The sequence below is a fragment of the Lithobates pipiens genome, unplaced genomic scaffold (assembly GCF_037356315.1).
Source record: "Lithobates pipiens isolate NorthernLeopardFrog02 unplaced genomic scaffold, aLitPip1_a1.2 Scaffold_25, whole genome shotgun sequence".
Taxonomy (NCBI): domain Eukaryota; kingdom Metazoa; phylum Chordata; class Amphibia; order Anura; family Ranidae; genus Lithobates; species Lithobates pipiens.
The window spans coordinates 41,530,412-41,550,062 of NW_027507787.1; the positions used below are offsets into that span (position 1 = coordinate 41,530,412).

A 19,651-nucleotide genomic window follows, 5' to 3' on the forward strand; every position below is an offset into this window, starting at 1 on the left:
AGGAGGGAATTTTAAGGAAAAAACTTACATTTAAATGCCCATCAATGCAGCCTTATCAGTGTCCATCTGCAGCCTTGCCCATCCATTTGCAGCCTTGTCAGTGTCATTTGCAGCCTTGTCAGTGTAGCCTTGTCATTTGCAGCCTTGCCCCGGTGTCATTTGGAGCCTTGTCATTTGCAGCCTTATCATTGCAGTCTTGATGTTTAAAAATGGCGCAGCTGCTATACAGAGTCCTGTGTATCTCAGCGGCTCTCGGGTCCTCTCGGTGGGTCTCGGCAGCTCTCGGGTTCTCTCGCAGTCCTGAGCGGAGCCGAGAGTACCCCGAGTGTACTCGGCTCGGCTCACAGTCATGCCCCGTCCCTCTGTTATTGTCCATCATAGGGTGGGACTGAGCGTGACTGTGAGCGGAGTGGAGCCGAGTACACTTGGCTATGTATCTCGGTGGGGCAAGCAGGGCCCCTTATTGGGCAGAGCCCATGGGCTTGAGCCCAGTCAAGCCCAATGGTAAGTCCGGCCTTGGTGGTGGGGTGAAGGGTGATCACTGTTGACCACCCTAGCTCTGTAACCACAGCACCCAATAGAAAGGGACAAAAAGCACAGGGGACAGAATAATAAAAGTTTGTTTTTTCTATATATACATTTTAACTTTTTAAGGGCAATACCAAATGTATAAAATGTTCTCATTGTGAGATGAGCTCTAGGTAAAATAGAATCTGGAATGTGGTTTTGCAGATCTGAAGCCTGTAGATAGCATGCAGTTTGAGAATCAAGGTGATTAACATGTTTACTAGAGGAAAGTGTGCTATATCTCTGTTCATGTAAAATGATGTATCTGGTACTGATAGCTTTGATTAGCATGCAGTAATCATTTAAACGTGGCAAGTAGCCAAGGTATACAATTACAAGGCCTAAGGGGTGGTTAGGTGGTGTCTCATAGTCAATCAGACAGAGATTAAAATCTGCTGGTTGTAAGTGGGAGGAGTGAACAGCGCCAGCAGGTAACCCGAGATAGGAGGAGATAAGTCCCCACTCTGTGCAATGCCATTGCACGGAGCAGGTAAGTATAAACCTCTTTTTTATTTTAGGGAAAAATAATTAAGCCTTTCATATTATTTTAAGCTGCCCACACAGTGTTCAAATTTTTAGGGCAGTTTCTCATAAGCCAACTGAAATCCGCTTAGTGGATGTCTTGTCAGCTCCCTTCCGCTCAATATTCTTCTTCTGAAAAATAAAAATTGTTGGTCAAACAGCTGCTGCTGCATCCAGTCAAATGCAACCACTGTTCAGGTATTCTGGCAGCCACCAGTGCCATCTGTCAGATTACAATAGCCAGCAGTGGGAGAGATGTCAGCATGGATTGATAAATCTGTATGTGTATGTATAGCCAGTAGCTACATATGCTACGTAAGATACCACAGTGTGAGTGCTAGGCTGTCCATAGACAGTTTGAATCTCAGCTGGTTCAGCTGGAACCGTCCAAGATTCAAACCCTGTGTGCAGGCTGAATGTATCAAGATGAACGATCAATCAACATGTGAAAAAAATTTGTGAAAAAAATTAGACCCCTCCGCTCATGGTGAAAATGAAAAATGAGGAACTGCAGCTTCTATCAATAAATTTGCCATAAGGTAAATCTAGAAGAAATGCGAAAAAAGAGGGGAAAGGTATGGTGCTACGTTTCTTATGTTTTCCAAGAAGCACAGAACAATTTAAAGTAGCACGTTGTCACTTTATTGGACTTTTTTTTATACACCAGGGTCTAAGGACAGTATATGCATATTTCTGAACCCAGTTTCACAGCAACAATTTACACCAGTCATATATTTTGGATTTTTTTGCACAGAAATGTCATTTTAAATGGCAGGTTTTGCATAGGACTGTGTTTATTTTATTTTTGTTTGAACATAACAATATGAATTATATATAAGCGGTTAGGAAGTTTTTGGGATTTTTGTGAATATACAAATATTTACCCCTGCCACCCACCGGGAGCAAACAATTGCTCGGCAGGATTCCACTGTTAGCACTGTCTGTGTTGATGGGGGAATCATGCAAATTTCTTTCCTGCAACCCGTGATTACAGGAAAGAAACTTGCACAATCTGTGGCCTGTCTTAGTTGGCAATCACTATCTTTTACAAGCAAAAGTGATGATAGCGATCGTTATAAGAAAATAAAAAGGTACTATCAGTCACAAAGTACTTGTTCACATGCAGTGGCTTGGACTACATCAATGTCAAAGTTTGCTTTGATAAAGAGGAAAAACCGGTCTTGCGTAGTATGTGTGAACCTGAATGAGTTTATTTTTTCTTTGCAAAGATTGCAGTTATGCCAAGCACAGTGGATCAGTAAGTTTTGTTCCATTCCAGCTCTGTTTTAAAAATAAAATGACATTTAAGAACTATTAAACTCTGAAATTGTTTTTAGAGAAACACTCGACAACTCGTAAAATCAGTGACCTGCTTTCAGGAAGTTTTAGGCTGGGTTCACACTGCTGCGGGGGGAGATTCGGATGTGATTCGCACAGCAAATCACATCCGATCTCCGTAGCACTGCGAGTTCAGCCATACAGATAGTATGGCTGAATTCGCAGCGCTCCCGCAGCAAACTCGCACGGGACCCTTTTTTTGGTCCGCAACAGAATCGGATCGCATGGGGGTTCACACCATGCGATCCGATTCCTGTGCGAGTCGGCAGATCGCACTGCGATATGCGGACGGATCTGGGGGTGTCATTAACATAACATTGACACTCCCAGCCGTCCGCATAGGGCAGTGTGAACTGCCGGCGGGAGGTGTGCGATGCGGGAAAACGCCGCGGATTCGCGGCGTTCCCGCATCGCAGCGGTGTGAACCCAGCCTTAAAGTGATATTAAAGGTTTGTCATACTCGTGCTAGCTCTCAAGCCCAACTCTATGCATTCATAGACACATAGAGCCGCGGCTCAGCCGTGCCCTCTCCTCATTGGCTCACTGGCTGTGATTAACAGCAGTTGGACCACTACTGTCTTAGCCGATGAGGAGAGAGACCCAGGACAGCGGAGACTCCTGTGCACATCAGAGAAGGTGCCCTTTTTTGGCCTGCCAGGCTGCATGCTCGGATAAGGGTCTGGTATGGATTTTGGGGGGACCTCACGCCGTTTTTTTTTTGTTTTTTGCGTTTTTTTGTTTTTGCGTGTGGATTTCCTTAAAATCCATACTGGACCCAAAGGGTCTAGTATACATTTGGAAAGGACCCCCACACAGTTTTTAAAAAACATTCACCTGTATGCCGCTGACAGCTGATGACTCATCCATTGTTAACAACACGGCTTGCAATCCCGCTCCTTAATGACCAGCTATTCACTGTTTGTTAAGGATGCTGATGCCCTCCACTTAAAAGAAAACAAAATGCTGAGCACCAGCACTTAGCAGCATTTAGGAGCTGTCAGCAATTTTTTCTGCCAAAACGCTGCTGCTCCAGAACGTGCTGGAAGTAGTTTTTTTCACTGCTCCTGTCACAAATTGCTGCTATGTGTGTATGGACACATAGTATAACATGTAGGGGAGTTTAGAGGCAGTTAAAAAAAAGTCTTATACCCACTGGGGTGTATATTTATCAGGTATCTGGTAGCAGACCTTTGACTCTGGGCCCCTGGTAGTGTGAACAAAGGTGCAGGCGTTCAGAGTGGCACGAGTGCCTTTAGGTCTTGCCAGTGGCAGAAAGGCTATCCACCCCAGGCAGCAGAGGTCATCAGTAATCTTCAGTGAAGCAGGAGGACTGGAAAACAGCTGGTGGATGGCAGACTGAGGCAGGCTGGTACTGGTGGCAGCACGCTGGCTGGGCATGTACTGGTAGCATACTGTAGAAGAGCAGGCATAGCAGGATGTAAGGCAAGTACTGGAAACCTGAGGAAGATAAGCAGAGTCAGGCAGGCTGGGTCATACACTGTCAGGACGGATCAGGTACAGAGGAGCAGGCAAGAGCGAGGTCTGGGTACAAGCTGGGTCAGGAGCTAATCAGTGAAAGAAAAGCAAATGGAGCAGACAGAAGCGAAGGTCAAGGACAAGCCAAGGTCGTGCAGGCGGAGTTCAGAGAGTGGTCAGACAAGCAGGGTCAGCAACTGGAATCAGGATGCAGGATCACAGGGTCACAGGATACAGGGAAAGCTGAAAGACTAAGCTGATTCTGAGAACTGATGTGGTTTAAATAGCCCATTTGGTGCCAAAATCTGTCACAAGTGCACGTGAACACACTGATGCACAGTGTGAGCACACCTATGCGCGTACCTATATGCATACGCATAAATATTATCCAAACTCCTATGTCTACGAGAGGAAGCATGAATTAGCCTGTGAAGAGGCATAGAAGTCCATCAAGAGAAACTATGTTGTCTACTGGCATGCCCTTCATGACAGTGCTGGTCTTGAAGATGGGGCAATGCTTTAGACTCGCATGCTCTAAGCTCCAACACCAGGACTTTCCCTGTGTGTGCAGTTACCAGCACTGTCTTAAAGTGGAGTGCCACCTAAAAAAAATAAAAGTCAGCAGCTACAAATACTGCAGCTGCTGACTTTTAATAATCATACACTTACCTGTCCCAGGGGCCAGCGATGCGGGGGAACGAAGCCCCCCCTCGTCGTTCCCCACTCGCGGCGCCATCATTCTTACTGTGGGCAGCAGGCCGTGGCTTCACGGCTGGGCACCCACTGCGCATGCGCAAGTGGCGTGATACGCCGCACAGTCATCTGGGACATGTGACAGGTCCCAGATGGCTGTGCGGCGCGAGGGAAAGTGATGTCACCAGCTCGGGCAATGAAGAAGGCAGACTACGATGGACCCCCTAGCAACAGACATTTAGAGGTGAGTAAAAAAAAAAATTTCCAATTATTTTTTATTTTTACTTTTTTTAAGAATTTTTAACTATTTTTTATTTTTTGGTGGCAACATCACTTTGAGCCTGGATTGAACAGTTTTTTGTTCAATCCAGCGGGCTGAGCGGAAAACAAACTGAGGAGCTCGCTGTACTAACTAACAATGTCTGCTATTGTGTCCTGACAAGGTTATTGCACCCCCCCACTAAAACACACTGGTCAGTGCTCACAGCCATTGGCTGCAAACTCTACTCGGATGCTGATCAGCTACTTGTGTACCAGCATACCTGTTTGACAGAAGCCAGGCTTTAGGCTGGCTTCTGTTGGACAGGCTGCTGTACACACAGGCTGAATGTTGTCCTGGGAGAAATTCCGTTTAACTTGTACCGAAATTATATAGAGGTTGGAATAAATAGTTCAATCTTAGTATTTGCTGACGATACAAAGCTAAGCAGGGTAATAACCTCACAACAAGATATAGCAACCTTACAGAAAGAACTGAATAAAATAGAGGGGTGGGAAACTACATGCCAAATGAGGTTTAATATTGATAAATGTAATGCATTTGGGGACTAAAAATATGAATTCAAGTTACATCCTAGGGTGAGAACCTCTGGGGGAATCTAGAATTGAAACGGATGTGGGGGTCTTAGTAGATCACAGGCTCAGTAACAGCATGCAATGCCAAGCTGCAGCTAGCAAAGCTTACAGACTATTAGCATCCATTTAAAAGAGTGCCTCCTCAAAACTATAATTGCTTATGCTTAAGAGGAGATATTATTGCAACATATCTAAATTATGATCCTAGCATAGGGAAAAAACTTTTCAGTCCTAGGTTATTTAATGAAGTTGGATGATAAGCAGTTTAATTGCAAACTGCGTAGGGGGTTGTTTACTGTTGCGATCACTGTTATTAATGTCTCTGCTTGGCACTGTTCATCACCTGGGTACTTGCTTATACTTTTAATAGTTCTATTTTACTTGGCTTAACCTTGTTTATACAGGTTGCATGTCAAGTATAGAGTGGTTTGCCTTGCCTGTGTGAAGTAGAGACAGTTTATTACCACATAGGCAAGGATGGCTCAATTTGAAACTTGTAAGGGAAAGGAGACACCCTCAAACAGGACATCAGAGCCAGTGCTTTGGGGATGAGCTGATTTTACAGGAAACCAAAACTTTTAAACATCAAGGAACAACATCTATTGTAAGTGACTGATTATGCATTTGAAATAGCTTAAAAATGTTAACTTCAAGCTGTGATTCCGCCAGCTTCTTTGTGCCTAATAATTCAGGAAATATTACCTGAAAACTTTGCATAATGCAGCATTTGTTGTTGAAAATACCAGTCACCCCAAATAGCTATCTGTTACCTGGGCATCTAGTCTTCCCAGAGCCCTCACTGGCGCTGCATGCTGTGCCTAAATCATACATGGTGCTTTGCAGATTCTTCCCCCCTGTGCCACTTTAAGTTAAACCTGACATTCTTCTAAGAAATTCTACAGATACAAGAGAGTTAAAGTAGAACTATGGGGAAAACCTTTTTTCCATTTTGGATAGAGTATGGGATGGTTATAACCCCTGTCAGATTATTTTATTTTTTTGCCATCTCTGTCCCATTGCAGAGATTTCACTTCACTTCCTTTCAAACAGGAAGTGAGAGGAAATATCAACAAATTAAAGGAATTTCTTGGGGACCCCTATCTCACCAGAACTAGTGTCCCCATCGGAAGATTTCCCCTCTATTACTTTTCTGGGAACAACCCAAAATGTGGGCTTTTCTTTTTTACTTTCACTTTCAATGATAATGGTAAACAGGACAAATAGATAGGGCGAATCTCCTTAACGGGGGCACAGACAGCAAAACAAATTGACAGGGGTTCTTATCCCTCACAATTCTATCCAAAACTAAAAAAAAAGTTTTGCCTCTAGTTATACTTTAAGTTAAAAAAAAAGGAGGGGGGGGGGGGGGACTTAAACAAGAAAATCAGACTTACCTGAAGACAAGCTTTATTAAGTCATTGGAAAACATAAAAAAAACAAGAGTGCCATCTACTTTTTGTCTAGAAGACCATGTGATATTCCTATGAAGCATTTCATATGTACCTAACTAAAAAAGAAAATTTTTTAACATTTTATTTTTTTTAGTCCTGACTATAATAAGAAACAAAATTTGTACATATACACATATGTATCCTCTTTCAGATAAACTATGAGAATAAGTATATGTAAGATGCAAATTGTTGCAAGTCATAAACCCAAAACAAAAATTCCCAAGGCAATTCCAACTTATTTGGTTCCCTCTTGTTCCAAGTTAGTGACTTAGGCCCCTTTCACACAGCGGCAGCTCAGCAGGAGATCGTTCTGTTGATCTCCGTTGAGCCGGCTGATTAGAGAGGTCCGTCTCTGCTCACTGAGTAGGGAGGGACCTGTCGGAGCCCCTCTGATCTCTATGGGGAGATCGGACGAAAACGGACAGCATGTCCGTTTTCATCAGATCCGATCCAATCTGCCAAGATGGATGGCAGACGTATAGCCATTGGTCTGTTTTTAGCGGATTGGATGGAGGCGGGTGTCAGCGGACACATCTCTGCTGACATCCGCCTGCCCATAGGAGTGAATAAATTGGCCCGCTCGGATCCACCTGTAAAAATGGACAGGCGGATCCGAGCGGGCTTGTCGTGTGAAAGGGGCCTTATTGGGCCAGATTTATTAAAGTAGGAAATAAACTGAAATAAACTTGTATGCACATTCATATATGCGTATTCACATATCCAATCAGGTAAGGAAGAAGTACTGTTTTTTTTTTATTCCCCTGAATATGATTGTTTGTGATGCACACAGGTTTACTTCAGCTGACTTACGTTATAACTCTTTCAAAATATATAATTCAAACTTTAGTAAATCAGACCCACGATATATAGTAAACATGATGGTAGCTATGCAGTTAACTTTGCAACATCAGTAACAAGGCATCAGCTGAAGCTCCCATAAATTTTCTCCCTTTAAGAGAAGAGCCATTAAAATCTAAGAAGGGAAGAGGAATGCAAGTAAGGAGCTGTGAGGGCAACTTTAAGTAGCCAAATCATGCTACTTTTTTTCACTAGAAACGAATTAATAGAAGTAGCAATTACTAAACAAACAGAATGTCTCCTAAGGGTGTAGGTAAGCTCTCACAAAGGTGTAAGCTACATGTAGGCAGAGTTAGGTCCCCTTTAATTGTTACTCCTCCTGGTAGGAGGGGCTATGAGTCATGCCTGCCTTTTTAAAGGAATGGTGGAGTCAGGTCAGGGTCAGAAAACCTGGGGTCCTAGAATTTCTGGGAAGATAGGAGAGATGTGTGTGCACTTCCCTTTCAGGGGAGGGGCTGGAAGATCTGCAGGGCTCAGGGAAGAATTCATAATATCTCTTCTGAGTACTAAAATGCTCTCTTCCTTCCTTCCATCAATTGTGTTTGTGTTCTAATTGAGCTTCTAGTGTCTTTATTTGAAATGTCACTGTTACCTTTGGACAGGAATATATGACAAATTTTTAATATTTTTTTTAATTTGCAAACCTTTAAAAAGTACACCACACATTACAAAATAATGCATGACAATACATTTACAGCACCAAAAGGTACAAAAACGTAAAGAAAAAAAAAGCAGTAAACAAGAAAAGAAACATACATAATATTTAAAATAATTAAAATATACAAATACAAAGAAGTCAAGAGTGCAGCCAATAGCTGGGGATAATGATTACTGTGATATTTTCTGTAAGGTGTTATGTCCTGGTGCAAAACAAATCATGAAATGAAAACTTTCAAAAATAAACATTGGGAGACAACACATAACTGGGGCCCGGGCCTTTTTTGAGGAAGCTCAGGATCCAAAAGCCTGCAAGAATCCGCTACAGTCACATAAATAATAACCCTTCCCTGCTCTATTCATAACTAATAAATGCGGAATTATAAAATTAGAACTAGATTCAATAAATAATGATTTTCTATTAGGGAAAATTTAGAATTGTTAATTGTACTTCATTAGTAATACCTCATCTGGAATATGCAGTTAAGTTTTTGGCACCAGTTCACAAAAAGGAAATTGGAGAACTGAAGAAAGTGCTGAGAAGGGCAACCAAACTGATAAGAGGCAATGAGGAGCTCAGCTACTAGGAAAAATTAGCTGAACTAAACTGATTCTCGCTTGAGAAGCAGCGAATAAGGGAGATATGCCTGCCATGTATAACTACATAGGTGGTCCATGAGCCTGTTGCTGAGGATTTTGGTGGGCCTTTTTATGGAAATAAATAAAATGAAATCCCATAGCAGCCTATGTTACGCTATGGGAACGCAGAAAATGTATGAACACAGCCGCAAGTGCTAATTTGACAGGTGTGTGGATGCACGTGTACGGCCCAAACCACACACAGTGTGCATTCGGGGCCCCTCACCCACACCTGCAAACCTTTCAAATTAGGACCTGTGCCTGTGTTTGTATAGTCGCTGCATCCCTATAGAGTAACTGGTTGCTCCAGACTTGTTTGTCATTCACACTGTCTGCGTAAGAGAACCTGTGTAATTAATCCCTTAATTTTTTTTAAAAATATGCTATATGCTTTGAGGGGGGGGGGGGGCAGTGGATGGTGTCAGTAGGGCAGTAGACTGTGTCAATAGAGCAGTGGACAGTGTCAGTTTTTTTTAAATTTTAAATTTTTTATATTTTTTATAATAGCATTTTTATAATTTTTTCATTTTTTTCACAATGCTTTTGGGAGGGGGCAATTGACAGTGTCAGTACAGCAGTGGACGGTGTCAATCGTTTTTTATAATTTTTTTAAACAATTATTTATTTTTTATGTTTTTTTTTTTTTTACAGCGCTTTTTTTTTGTGGGTGGGGTGGCAGTGGATCATGTCAGCAGGACAGTGGATGTGTCAGTAGAGCAATGGATGGTGTCACTAGTTTTTTATTTTTATTATTTTTTATTTTATTTACAACTTTACTTTTGTACTATTTATTACAGTTTTTATTTTTTTTAACAGTCCTGTTGGGGGACTTTGGTGAGATATCAGGGATCTATAGAGACCCCTGAAGTCTCACATTTGAGACAGAGAAAGACTGAGAACACATTCCCCAGTCCTTTTCTCCGTAGCCTCAGTTGCGCTGCAGATGAATGAACTGTGGACTGAGGCTCCTGTCCATTCATAAACGGAAGCATAGTAAACACAGTCAGTGACTGGCACGGGTAACTGACTTTGTTAATTCGAACAATGAAGGTGCTGGTAAATTACATATTTACTGCCCCCTTCCCCGCTCTTCATCCTGGCACATTCCCCGCAGCAGCCAGCAGGATAAGAGAGGAGGGAGGCCACCAGTGCTGCAGGGGGGGGGCGCACAAGGGGGCCCAGAGAGCAGGGAGAATCTGATGGACAGTTGGGGGGGAAGAAGCTGAAAGTCAAGGGAAGGAAAGGAGGAGAAGTGGCTTTCAGCTGCTTCATGGAGTCATAGAAGGAGATTGGTGCTTGTAACTGCTCCCCCCCCCCCCCCCCCGGCTGCTCCAATCAGCTCTGAGTGTCAGATTCCCCCTACTGCAGAAGGTACAACACCGGGGGCCTCTCATGGGGCCCCCTACTGGTCCCGGCTGCAAAAACTTCGGTTTGCCCCTGTTGGGCCTATATTAAGGTAGGAGCCTGAAGCTGCATTTCCAATAGCCTTTATGTTAATCCAGCCCTGCAAGGGGGCACTCTTTACATCAGTTTTTTTTTTTAGGTCTGAAAAGGATCCCAAATGTATTAACTGCAGAGCCACTGTTTATATTGAAAGCCAGGCAGCTGTTAGATGACCTTCATTTTTTTCTTTTTAGACCTCATTCACACAGGTGTACCTAGTGTTCTGTGCATCTGCATTCAGGTAGTCCCTTTCATGTGAAACACAGCTGCTGGTCCCAATTTGACATCCATGCGGGGGGGGGGGGGTGTCCCTGAATGCAGACAATGTGTGTTTGGGGAAAATCACTTGCATGTCTCAATAGATGTGAATAGGACTGCATGCAAACGGATGCACAGAACATTTGTACATCAAATGCAGGCAGAGACGCCCCTTTGCACAGGTGTACGAATAGGTATGTCCTTGTGAATGAGGCCTTTATAAATATAACAAACCCACAAATGAGGTTTCTGGCCACAGGCCACAATATAAAGCAAAAAACTATCAATGCTCAGAGCACTCAATAAATAGCAGTGTATGTTTTTAGGCAGGCATATGAGGTCTGTGAGACTGTGACCTTGAAACTGTATCTACACAAGCCCCCTCATTATTTCCTCTTCTGTGTACACTGTTGCACATCCACTGTTGCACTTCTAGAGCTGAGGCATTTTGTGATCCACCACAACATCCTTTGTAGTTCCAGTCTGAAAAAAATATAAATATGTCTTGAAAGGATTGTCTCACTTCAGTCCTATTCAATCTACTTCAGTATTCTTCAAGTGGCAGGGATGCTTAAAGTGCCAACTTTTGTTTTATTTTGTAGAAGATAAAATATAAGTTCTATTCTCATAGTGGTTGCAAGGACACCACCTTCAATTCCAGAGGAAATGTTAGTCCTTGACCCCTGCATAGGCCGATAGTGGAGAAAGGATGGACTATGTGGCCAACTTGTGGCATCCAACACATTTCAGATCCAAGGAAAAGGACTCATGCCCCATACACACGGTCGGACATTCCGACCGCAAAATCCATCTGATTTTTTCCAGCGGATTTTGTCCGAAACTTGTGTTGCATACACACAGTTGCACAAAGTTGTTGGAAAATCCAATCGTTCTGAACGAGGTGACGTCAAACACGTACGTCGGGACTATAAATGGGCCAGTAGCCAATAGTTTTTGTCTCTTCGTTTATTCTGAGAATGCGTGGCACTTTGTCTGTCCGAATTGTCTACACACGATCGGAATTTATGTGATCGGATTTTGTTGTTGGAAAATTTTAGATCCAGATTTCAAACTTTGTGCATCGGAAAAAATTATGGAAAAAGTCCAATGGCCCCACACATGGTCGGATTTTCCGACAACATAATCCGATTGCACGTTTTCCATCGGAAAATCCGACCGTGTGTATGGGGCATAACATATCAGTCTGACAACTACCGCACAAATCTTCCTGCAACTTTCCTCTGTAGGAAAGGGGGCAATGGCTGCTGGAAACATGGTCCATTCAGGCATTGGTTAAATACCCCCCCCCCCTCCCCCAGTCACTAAAATATATGTACTTATTTGACATCACAAGGAAAGGGTGGGAAAGCTAAAATCATTTTTTAAGTAAAATCAAGCATCGAGCAAGTGCCCTCTCAATGATTTCTCATATTTTTTTTACCTGGATGGTTATGACTCTAAAACTTTGAGAACCTTGGTTTGTTGGATGCCTGTCTGGCAAAGACAGGGGGTTAAACAAAGTCTATCTGTGACTGGTGCAAATTTAAGACATTCTTATTTTGGTTTGTTAAGCTGTTGATTAGGGACATGGTCTGAAACCCATAAAATGAGCGTAGGTGATTCCGCACAAGGAGTAAATACCAGCAGGTAAAAAAATAGAGAAAAAAATGTATAAAAGAAAAAATATTTTTTTTAAATAGGATAGGTGAAAAAGAACTGCTGCCTCTACTAATTACTACCACCTGGGTGAAGTAAATAAATGAAAGGAAGTGAAGTAGAATTTGGTGCTGTTCTAACAACTGATCTAAATATTATTTGACAAGTGATAATACATTGCGACTCAATTAGTCCTGTATAAATCCCCCTAAATACGGGTCAAGTCCTGGGGAAAAAAGTGTGGGAACTCCCACCCAAGATCCACTCCCCCACCAAAAAAAAATAAATGATACGCTCATATGCACGAACACTTCAAAAGTGTTATTTTTCATCCAATTCTCGCATTATGTGTATGAAGCTTAACTGTTAGTACATAAAAATAAAAAAACAATCCTCAATAAACATAAATACGATAATTCTCAGAATAATCAGCATTCATTCAATTGTGCTTCCATGCAAATGTGAACATCATGTTCTGATCTTTATTGGGGAATGTTATTTTGTATATAGAGTGTTTATGTGGTGAGTTTACACTTTTCATTGAACAGAGTTTGGATAACACAGGGTTAAACGGAAAGGTCATAAATTAACTGCACATTATCTGGACAGACTGCTTGGGGAGATAGTGATGTGATCCTGCTTAGGAGATGTATGTTAGCTTGGGGGACTGCAAACTCTGCAGGGCTCCAACACACACTCGCTGCTATTCCAACCCTTCACATATTTCCACATAAACTTCCCTCCTGGCATTAAACTTTGCCAGGTATTGTGTTCAGCTTACCACCCCAAACTGATGTTCCTCCCTCAGCTCACCTCTCTCCCTGCATGTCCTGTGAGCAGAATAGCTGTGCTCCTCCTCTGGGTTCTCTCATCATATGGCACTGAAGATAGAGGAGGGGGGGGATTCAGCGGGACACACAGAGCAAGTATGCAGGAGACTGGGGGGGGGGGGGGATGAGGAAACAGAAAATCAGGAGGGGCCAGCGGGGAGGAGCGCATCACGAGAGATCTGACTAAATACAATCTCTTAGTAGCAGGGACCTGATCTACCCATCAGCTAGCCGTGATTGACAGGTAGATCGAAGAGGAAGCTGTCATGGGGCCCCCTACTGGCAATGCCTGAATGGTCAGTCCACCCCTGGTGTGCGACACTTACTATTGCGAGCTGTGTCAGCGGCTGCTGGTGTAGCACCTGCCACACAGCTCGCTTACTTCAAAGTCTTGCAGGACACGGCTGCTAACGGGAACTGAGTTCCTGTTGTGGAAAAAGTACAGGAACCCCGTTCCCATGCGTTCCCGCAGGACTTGAGCCCTGCCTAAATATACAAGCTAGTGCTCATTAGATTATGTATAGACTACTAATACGTCTACATATTTACACATAAATATATAAACAGTGACCGTGGTAAAAATAATATTTAAAAAAATATTTGTATGAAAATTAACGCTTATGAATATGTAATGATTAATATCAAAAATAAATATACCAAAATGTGATGAATTATAATACCAAAACTAATATATTGCAACCCAATTGAATAATAGTGTGGTTCAATGATTCAAAAATAAAGAAAGAAAGAAAGTCAATAAAGTGTTCTTGTGCCAGTGAAGAAACAACGCTGATCTAATTCACTTTCCAATAGATGATCACAGCATGCGTGTCTTATTCATGTTCCTATTGTGACTGCATTCACTGGAAATTTCTCCCCCTCCTGGGGTCTGAAACATTCACAATATGTGCCACTGTGTAGCACTCTAGAGACCTTCCCATTCCTCGATAGTTTAAAAGTACTCCCATCATGTACCAAATGCCATAAAAGAGAGAGGGATCCCAAAGGTGTAATACTGTATCAAACTATTTTATTGTATAAAAGATGTGGAAAGGTACTCACATTCAATTAAAACAGTAAAGCATGTAATGCCTGTAGCCAGAAGTGATGAAAGGACGTATATTCTGACTCTGCCCTGGGCGTTTCGTCACTTTGACATCATCTAGACTCTTTTCAGGCCTCATTCACACAGGTGTACTTATCTGTACAACATTGCAAAAGGCCATCTTTCCCAACATCTGCATCTGCATTCAGGTAGTCCCTTTCATGTGTGTTGGAATGCAGTGACTGCACAGACACAGTTGCTGGTCCCAATTTGTCCCTGAATGCAGACAATGTGTGTTTGGGGAAAATCACTTGCATGTCTCAGTAGATGTGAATAGGACTGCATGCAAACGGATGCACAGAACATCTGTACATCACATGCAGGTAGAGACGCCCCTTCGCACAGGTGTACCAATAGGTATGTCCATGTGAATGAGGTTATAAATATAGCAAACCCACAAATGAGGTTTCTGGCCACAGGCCACAATATAAAGCAAAAAACTATCAATGCTCACAGCACTCAATAAATAGCAGTGTATGTTTTTAGGCAGGCATATGAGGTCTGTGAGACTAAGACCTTGAAACTTTATCTACACAAGCCCCCTCATTACTTCCTCTTCTGTGCACACTGTTGCACACCCACTGTTACACTTCTAGAGCTGAGGTGTTTTGTGATCGACCACAACATCCTTTGTAGTTCCAGTCTGACAAAATATAAATATGTCCTGAAAGGATTGTCTCACTTCAGTCCTATTCAATCTACTTCAGTATTCTTCAAGTGACAGGGACGCTTAAAGTGCTTCACTTTCCAATAGGTGATCATAGCATGCGTGTCTTATTCGTGCTCCTATTGTGACTGCACTCACTGGAAATGTCTCCCCCTCCTGGGGTCTGAAACATTCACAGTATATGCCACTGTGTCGCACTCTAGAGACTGTCCCGTTCCTCAATAGTTTAAAAGTACTCCCATCATGTACCAAATGCCATAAAAGAGAGTGGGATCCCAAAGGTGTAATACGGTATCAAACTATTTTATTGAATAAAAGATGTGGAAAGGTACTCACATTCAATTAAAACAGTAAAGCATGCTGACGGTAGCCGGAAGTGATGCAAGGACGTATGCTGACTCCGCCCTACACGTTTCGTCACTCTGGCGTTATCTGGATGCTCCACAACGTGTGCCTCACAATGGGTAATGCGTGCTACTTTTATTTTCTGATCTGGCTTTCTGATCTGCTTGTAAACACAAAACTCTGTGTGTGATTGGACACAGCCAATACGCTGATATCAGCCAAAATGTGATTGGACACAGCACGGGGGCATGAATATGCGAGTCCTGAACCCGGAAACAGGCAGCCCGGACAACATACTTGTACATTGCTGCCTGTCTTCCGAGTTCAGGGCTCGCATATGCATACTGCCCATTCGCAGTAAATCTATTGTGAGCGGGCGGCAAATAGTTAAATACTTCATATAAATATTATCTAGCCAGCAAGGTAGAACTTTAGCTTCCTTTTCACAGGTTTTCACTTTTACTTTAACACCTGTTGTAAAAAATTCTTAGATTAATAGCTAAAGCTGAATTTTACATGGACAATTGAATGCCCCATTACAGCAACTTGTTTCTTATTGGGAAGAATCAGTCTAAGGTTTAAAACTTATCTAAACCCAAAAACAAAAATGTAATATATTGCAATTACTAGTCCTTATTTATGAAGTGGCTAAATTTGTTTTCTATTTTTTCAGTGTTTAATCTTATTTTAACCTAGTAATCCTGTAAATAAAACACGGTTCCATCCTTGGTAGACTGTACTCTTCCAGTGTATCTATGCATGGGTGTCACCCAGGCTGGACTTCAAACATGTTTTCCCTTCTTCATCTCTATTACTTGGGGGGTGGAGGGATTAGTAGTGTAGCCAGTGTAACCAGGTGCTAGACTACAGAAATATTGAGGAGACATGTCCCTCTTTGCAATCAGTTTACTTTCACTTTCTGCTATTTTGCTGAATGTTGTGTTGCTCTATCCCCTCCAGTCAGCAGAGGAATAACTATAGCCAGGAAAGCCTATTGACTTCTATGCAGAATGCTGAGGATCAAGGGAATTGCAGTCTTAAATATCAATCACAGAAAGAGACTCATAGACCTTTACAATACAGTCCCCGTAGGATATTGAGCAGGAAGGGGAGTGGTGGAACAGCTTTTACCAGACTGCACTGGAAACCTCTTCCACTTTTCAGCATGGGAGCCAAGGTGTGCACATAGGGTTGCCACCTGTACGGGATTCACCCGGACAGTATGGGTTTTGAATCGTGTCCGGGTCTCCTTCTGCCTGGTACCTGGACTCATGATTCAGACTGAACTGTGTTTTCTGTTCTCCATCTGCTCAGCTGGTGGAGGAACATGACTAGTTAATGCTATCAGTTCTTATCTTTATTCAGCAGTTTCGACAATCTAATCTGAGTCCCAAAGTCCTCTTCTGTGCAGATACAAAATGTAATTGCCAGGAACCACAGCACAATGATTACACCGCCTGAGCCCAAAAATCATCAAACAGCCTCGGTAGAGAAATCCTTGTACTGTGGTTCGGCAATTACATTACCTGGTGTAGAAGAAGACAATGGCATTGGGACTCAGATTAGATTGTGGGAACTGCTGAATAATGATAAGAACTTACTCCTGATAACATTAACTAGTCATGTTCCTCCACCAGCTGAGCAGATGAAGTGCAGAGCCACAGTCTGGATCACCACAGGAGGTAAGCACCTGAGCCCAGGGGGGGGGGGGGGGGGGGGGTTGTCCCCCAGCTGAGCAGAAGTTTTTTGGAATTGCTGCAGACAAGAGGTAAATACACAGAATATACTGGCATGGTTGAACAGCCTTAAGCCTCATACACACGGTACGATTGTTGGCAAACCAAGCGTCTTATTTTTGTCAAAAGGGCCTGTGCCAGGATCTTGTCTTGCATACTAACCGAGCCACTGTGCCATCAAATGCTCCCACTGTGCCATCAAATGCTCCCACTGTGCCCATCAAATGCTGCCACTGTGCCATCAAATGCTTCCACTGTGTCATCAAATGCTCCCACTGTGCCAATGCTTCCGTTCTCTCCTCCCATCCTCTCCTATAGGCGATTGGCAATGAATCTATCCATTGGTCATAGAGAAGGTGGCTGGAGAGAGGGGGCGGCGCCCGTGCGCCCTTTTGGATGCACCGCCACTGTTAACGGTACACAACTGTCGCACCACAAACACAAACATACATACAAAATGCAAGGAATTTCAGCTACTGAGCGCCACCCTTTGGGTCCCTTCTGCTAATTTTGTGTTTGAGCACTGATTTCGAGCATGCGTGTTTGTGTGACGGATTTGTTTACTGGCTATACAAAAATCTGACATCAAACCGTTGTCCACCAAAAATTTACTAGCCTGTCATTCAACATTTGCTGGCCGAAAGTTGGACAACAAATGTCAAAAGGAGCATACTAACGGTAAGATTTTAGGACAACAGTCTGTCAACAGACAATCCCCTGCCAACAATTGTACCGTGTGTACGAGGCTTTAGCCTGGGATCACATTTGTGTGAAGACATCGCATGTGATTCGCACCCGCACTGGCGATCGTATGCGATGTCTTTGCAATGCGAGTTCAGCCATGCAGTTGTATACTGTTTGTATGGCTGAACTCGCATTCAATTTGCAGGAAAACAGTGCAAGGACTTTTTTCCCCCACGCTGGAATTGGGTTGCATGGGTGTTCTCACCCATGCGATCTGATTCCTGTGCGAGTTTACAGTTTTCTCACTGTGATCTGTAAACCAATCTGGGGGTGGCATTAACATTGTAATGACGCCCGCAGCAATTAGCAGAGGGCAGTGTGAACTGCCTGCGGGAGATATGCAATGCAGGAACCGGCGTTGGAATCGAGCTGATTCCTGCATCGCATATCTGTGAACCTAGGCTCAGGGCTTGTTTACACGTGGAGACCTCTGAAGAGCAATCCATGTCGGCCACTCTGACTCTTCCCTCCAACCACTTTGAATATTGTTTTATATATACTGTGATTCTGTACTTGCCAAATATGCAGAAGAAATCTCTCTACTGAGTCTGGCTGCATCCATTTTTAACTGTGGGCAGCTGAAGCTGCTGCCTGTTCACTTCCTGGATTTACACAGACACACAGAGGCAAACCTTCAGCCCTGCAGCTCTCATTGGCCCTCATGACTCATTCTTCCTTCCTGGTAAACTCTCACCAGAGTGAGAGAGAGCTGTGCATGATGTCATAAGCCTAGGCTAATTACCAGACAAGAAAGAGGAAGTGGGCTGTATAAGGTATTTACTGGCAGAAAAAAAAAAAAGTTTTACTATCCAAAGTTAAAACAAAAAGCGTAGAAGATTTAATAGATGGAAAGTTGTAAAAAGTGCTGAAGTTCCACTTTAACCACTTTAGCTCCGGAAGGATTTGCCCCCTTAATGACCAAAGCATTTTTTGCGATACGGCACTGCGTCGCTTTAACTGACAATTACGTGGTCGTGCGACGATGTACCCAAACAAAATTGATGTCCTTTTTTCCCACAAATAGCGCTTTCTTTTGGTGATATTTGATCACCTCTGCAGTTTTTAAACAAAAAAAGACCGACAATTTTGAAACTATTTTTTTTTTTTTTTTACTTTCTGCTATAATACACATCCAAATATAAAATATTAAACAACTAAATGATTCCTGTTTAGGCCAATATATATTCTTCTACATATATTTGGTAAGTAATATCACAATAGGCGAAAGTTATCACGTCTACAAACTACAGGATAGATTTAAGGACTTTTATTTATTTTTTATTGTTTTTACTGGTAATGGCGGCGATCTGAGATTTTCTGCGACATTGCAGCAGACAAATCTGACCCCAAATTACACTTTTTTGGGGACCAGTGACATTATTACATTGATCAGTGCTATAAAAAATGCACTGATCAATATAAAAATAACACTAGGGGGTGATCAAGGGGTTAAGTGTGTTACCTCAGTGTGTTCTAACTGTAGGGGGGGTGGGCTTATGGAAACATGACAGAGATCACTGCTACAGAGATCACTGCTACCGATCACTTGGAGCATTAGATCCCTGTTATGTCACTAGGCAGGATGGGGAAATGCCTTGTTAGGCAGTTCCCCGTTCTACCTCTTCTCGCCACGATCGCAGGCCGCCAGCAAACATCGAGTCCGTGGGATCTGCGGGCACGCTCCCGTGGCGCGTGTGCACGCCCGCTATCCTGCTTTTACAGACTGTCGTAATCTGCCCCAAAATAAAACTTAAGAAAAGGGCAAAAAAAAAGTAAGGAGAAAAAAAAGAAAGTTTTCAAGCGCATATATA

At 42.9% G+C, this 19,651-nt stretch overlaps 1 protein-coding gene across 2 annotated transcripts in view; it reads left to right on the top strand.

The window, feature by feature from the left end:
* Window positions 1-19,651, top strand: part of PIK3AP1 (phosphoinositide-3-kinase adaptor protein 1) — a 196,194-nt gene that overhangs the window by 17,305 nt on the left and 159,238 nt on the right. Inside the window, exon 1 of one of the 2 annotated variants that reach the window (XM_077454360.1) lies at window positions 16,796-17,042. The exons of the other annotated variant lie outside the window; for it this stretch is intronic. Within the exon in view, the coding sequence (XP_077310486.1) occupies window positions 16,805-17,042 (238 nt within the window). The 5' untranslated portion in view covers window positions 16,796-16,804. Of the gene's footprint in view, window positions 1-16,795; window positions 17,043-19,651 lie in introns of those variants that run through there. 2 annotated transcript variants of the gene reach the window in all.